Source organism: Anastrepha ludens, chromosome X, assembly GCF_028408465.1.
Source record: "Anastrepha ludens isolate Willacy chromosome X, idAnaLude1.1, whole genome shotgun sequence".
In the NCBI taxonomy this organism is placed as follows: Eukaryota; Metazoa; Arthropoda; class Insecta; order Diptera; family Tephritidae; genus Anastrepha; species Anastrepha ludens.
In genome coordinates, this window is record NC_071503.1 from 87,706,183 (window position 1) to 87,711,079 (window position 4,897).

Consider the following 4,897-nt stretch of genomic DNA (forward strand, 5'->3'; position numbering starts at 1 on the left):
ATTCGTTATATTTCGCGCTTCTATCCTTACAAAGTGTTTTTTTTTAAATTAACATCATTATTATATTAATATATTAATTATCTTCACAAAATAGTGAAGAATTTAGTTGGAATTGGCAATTCAAATAAAAAGGTCCAAGGCAAGCTTAAAACTTATATAAAATCGAGGATCAACAATTTTGAATTTTCGGCGGACTTTTGGGTAATGCGTTCGATATCAGTCAATCATCCAGATCGGACTGTAAACACAAATGGCTGGAAAAGCCCACAAAATATTGAACTAGCTGACCCAAGTTTCTACAAGTGTCAGAAAATAGACATACTTTTAGGAGCTGAAATATTCTTTGATCTGTTATCGGTGGGTCAGATCAGAACCAGCCCAAGGCAGCCAACGCTGCAAAAAACTGTGTTAGGCTGGATAATTTCAGGCAAGTATGCCACAAATAATAGCTCCAGTGCCCAAGTAAGTAGCACATTATGTCAATTTGAAGAAAGCGTTGCTAGTATTGATACCACAATCCGAAAATTCTGGGAATTGGAAGAAATACCTGCACAAATAAATTCCACACGACTGACTCCAGAGCAGGCAAAATGTGAGGAATTTTTTTCGAAAACCACACAGGTTTTACCATGTGGAAGGCTTCAAGTCAGACTGCCTTTCAAAACCGACCGTAAATTACTCGGTCATTCGTATGAAACCGCAGCTCGGCGGTTTCAGGCGCTGGAGAGAAGGACGCTGAAAGATCCAGTACTTCGTAAAATGTACCTGGACTTCATGCAAGAGTATCTCGAATTGGGGCATATGAGTCCAACAAATAATCGACTCCCGAGTGAGCCGCACTGTTTCATTCCGCACCAGTGTGTGTTAAGACCGCAGAGCACAACTACCAAGTTGCGCGCAGTTTTTGATGCTTCGAGTCGCACATCAACACAAGTTGCGTTGAATGAAACCTTGATGGTCGGACCGATCGTTCAAGAGGAGCTTTTTTCGACCCTCCTTCGCTTCCGATTGCACAAATATGCCATGACTGCTGACATCACGAAGATGTATCGTCAAATATTGGTGCACGAAGACGACAGGAACTTCCAGCTCATAGTGTGGAGACAGGATCCATCGGAGCATTTGCAAATTTTTCGATTAAACACCGTAACATACGGCACAGCGCCTGCACCATTTCTCGCCACACGGTGTCTGCAAATGTTAAGCGACAAAAATAAAGCCAAATATCCACTCGGTTCCAAAGTCATTCGGAATGACTTTTACGTCGACGACCTATTAACAGGATCCGACAGTATAGAAAGCCTCACCCAGATACAACAGGAAGTAAATATAATTTTAGAATCGGCAGGCCTGAAATTAGCAAAGTGGTTTTCCAATCATACAAGCTCATCGAATAGTGAGAGTCTCCAAAAATTATTGCAGCTCAGCGATACCGACTCCACCAAAACGCTGGGAATCCACTGGCAGCCGAAAGATGACATTTTTCGCTTCATTCTGGAAGATAATTTTAGCGAGCTGCGAGCAACTAAACGTAATATTTTATCCGTTTCCGCTCGCCTCTTTGACCCTCTTGGTTTATTAGCCCCGCTAGTTACCAAAGCTAAAATCTTATTACAAGAGCTTTGGATTCAAAAGCTAGACTGGGATGAGTCGATTCCATTGCGGCTGGACACTAGCTGGCAAAACTTTAAAGCCAATTTGTTGCAGCTTCCATCAATTAGCATTCCTCGGTATGTAAATACAGAGTCGAGTGCCAGCTGCCAAATTCATGGCTTTTCCGACGCTTCAATGAGAGCGTATGGCTGCTGCGTATATATACGTAGCCAATCCGCTAGTGGTACGAAATGCACGCTGCTTACTTCAAAGTCTAGAGTAGCTCCGCTGAAGACTAAATCTCTTCCGCGTTTAGAGCTCTCGGCAGCCCATCTTCTTGCCAAATTATGGTCAAGAATTTCACCAATGTTGAGTCGACCAATAGAACAAACAATTTTCTGGACAGACTCCGAAATAGTTCTGCATTGGATTAAAACGCATCCATCGTCGTTGCAAACTTTCGTCGCAAATAGAGTGTCCGAGATCCAAGAGTGGACCCAGAATGTGTCGTGGCGTCATGTGCCCACAAAACAAAATCCAGCGGATCAAGTGTCTCGGGGTTGTAACGTGGACGAATTGGGTAATTCAATATGGTTTAGTGGTCCACAGTTCCTCCTAGAAGACCCTGCTACATGGCCAAACAATGTCAACTTCAGTCTCTCTCCAGAGCAAGAAGCACTCGAGAAGAAGAAGAACGCAATTACGTTAACCGCAATCAATGCCACAACAAATCCACTTCTCGAAATAATTGACAGGTTCTCATCTCACAGAAAAGTGCTTCGGATTTTCGCTTATATACTCAGATGGCTTCGAAAAATACGAGAGCGAAAAGCAGAATCTGAAATAATACCCACGGCAAAGGAATTACAATTGAGTTTCCTTAAAATTGTCGAAATAATTCAACATTTTGAATTTAGCGATGAAATGAATAAATTATCGAAAAATAACGTACTTCCCTCAAATTTGCAGAAATTAACTCCATTTCTGCATGAACACTCGGAATCATCATTATCGTTTAAATTGATTCGAGTAGGTGGCCGTTTATTAAACGCGCCAATCCCCTATGATGCTAAGTTCCCTTTGCTATTACGCAAAGACTCGCACTTTGTGAAAGCATACATCCGGTTCCTACATTTTCGTAATCACCATGCCGGTCCAAAGGCATTGGTAGCGCTTCTGCGAGAAAAAATATGGCTGGTAAATGCTCGAGAAGCCTGTAGTCGAACTGTAAGAGAATGTATTCACTGTTTTCGTTATAAGCCAAAATTACAAGGTCAGATCATGGGCAATCTACCCGCCGATCGATTACGCGCCCAACGGCCTTTCACAATATGTGGGGTAGATTACTGCGGGCCCATTCACACAACCTTAAAAATTCGCGGTCGCCCTCCCGTGAAAATGTATATTGCCATTTTCGTGTGTTTCGCTTCAAAGGCAGTTCATCTAGAGCTTGTAACTGACTTAACTGCTAATAAATTTATTTTCGCTCTCAAAAGGTTCATTGGGCGCCGAGGGATGCCAGCCAAAATATACTGCGACAACGCGACGAACTTCGTGGGAGCAGAGAGGAAGCTGAGGGAGCTCCGGGAAGCCTTTCTGGCACAGAAAGAGGAGATTCTCCAATACGCCGCCGACGAAGGATTCATCTTCGCCTTCATACCTCCGAGGGCACCCCACTTCGGCGGCCTGTGGGAAGCAGCAGTGAAGTCGGCCAAACATCTGCTGGTGCGCGCCGTAGGCAACGCGCTGTTAACCGCCGAAGAAAGCGCAACGCTTCTCGTCGAAGTAGAAGCGGTCCTGAATTCCCGACCGCTCGCACCACTCAGCAACGACCCCAACGACGGCGAGGCGCTAACGCCGGCGCATCTACTAATCGGTTGCCCCTTGCGAGCTTTGCCACCGGAGAAGGTACCCGTCAACCTCAGCCGCTGCTTAGAGAGATGACAGCTTGTTTGCTCTCTCAAGCAACAATTTTGGCGCGCGTGGTCGAAGAGCTACCTTCTGGAGCTTCAGCAGCGCAACAACTGGGTGCACCCGCAGCCCAACGTCCAACCAGGCCAACTCGTCGTCGTCCACGAAGACAACGTACCACCGCAGCATTGGGTGCTCGGTCGAGTAACCGCAACCATTCCCGGAGCGGACGGCAAAATTCGAGTCGCAGACATCACCACTAGGTCGGGTGAAGTACGACGCCCTATTCACAAACTCGCCGTGCTGCCGGTGGAAAACAAGAATTGAAGGCTGTTGGATTCCTTCAAGGTGGCCGGTGTTAAGCCAGATTCTGGCAAACCATTAGAATAGAATAAATTAAATAATATTGAATTTAAAAATTGAAATTGTATTAAAGCTTAATATTAAGTTTATTTTATATTGTTTAAAAATTGTTTAAAAATTGAAATTGTATTAAAGCTTAATATTAAGTTATTTTATATTGTTTATTTATAAGTAGGTATGTAGTATACTTTACTGTTTCTCGCTGTCGCTATTTCTATTTACTTCCGAACATTGACTTTATTCTACAACTATACCTACTTTCCGTTCTTCCTATTTCTATTTACTTAACTGCAAACTCTCTCTAACTCTCCACTTACTGTTCTTCCATTTCCGCTATTTCTCGTATCTTAGTTTTCGGCTTAATATAAGGACAGTACATGTGTAATAAACTCCACTTTTGAAATTGTCATCGAACGTGCACGGTCTTTAATTTTTAATTACGCGGCGTTACAGGCATTATTCGTTATATTTCGCGCTTCTACCCTTACAAAGTGTTTTTTTTAAATTAACATCATTATTATATTATTAATTATCTTCACAAAATAGTGAAGATTTTTCAATATGCATCCTCATTATAAAGGAATCAAATTTCTGTATTCGTCCGTTTAAGGATCGGTCACTCCAGGCTAACCCATGAACACCTTCTTCTACCCACGTCTCCTCCCACATGTCCTTTCTGTAACAATCAGCTTAACCTTATACACATAATAGACATCTGTGCAAATTTAAATACTAAACGTGTACCTATCTTTGGTTCCAAAAACCGCTCCGAACTTTTGAAAAATACCACAACAGGGAATGTCATTAAAATATATAACTTTATTAAGGCAAACCATGTATAATTGTCATTTATCCCATACCTTAAAACTTAAGCATAATCTCATAATTACCAAGCAGCTAGTGTGCTCTTTTTCTAAGTTAGTGTAATATCGTCAGTCCATAAGTTCGTGCGTTTTTTAAAAGAGGTTTTAAAATTAATAAAAAAGATGTTTAAAGTATTTATTAATCAATAATATATTTTCCTTCATTA

At 42.1% G+C, this 4,897-nt stretch overlaps 1 protein-coding gene across 1 annotated transcript; it reads left to right on the forward strand.

Moving 5' to 3' along the window:
- Nucleotides 1-204: 204 nt before the first annotated feature.
- On the forward strand, nucleotides 205-3,537 carry LOC128870329 (uncharacterized). The gene is made up of 2 exons (XM_054112939.1): nucleotides 205-1,730; nucleotides 3,090-3,537. The coding sequence occupies exons 1-2, from the start codon at nucleotides 205-207 to the stop codon at nucleotides 3,535-3,537; spliced, it is 1,974 nt and encodes a 657-aa protein (XP_053968914.1).
- The last annotated feature ends 1,360 nt before the right edge of the window (nucleotides 3,538-4,897 follow it).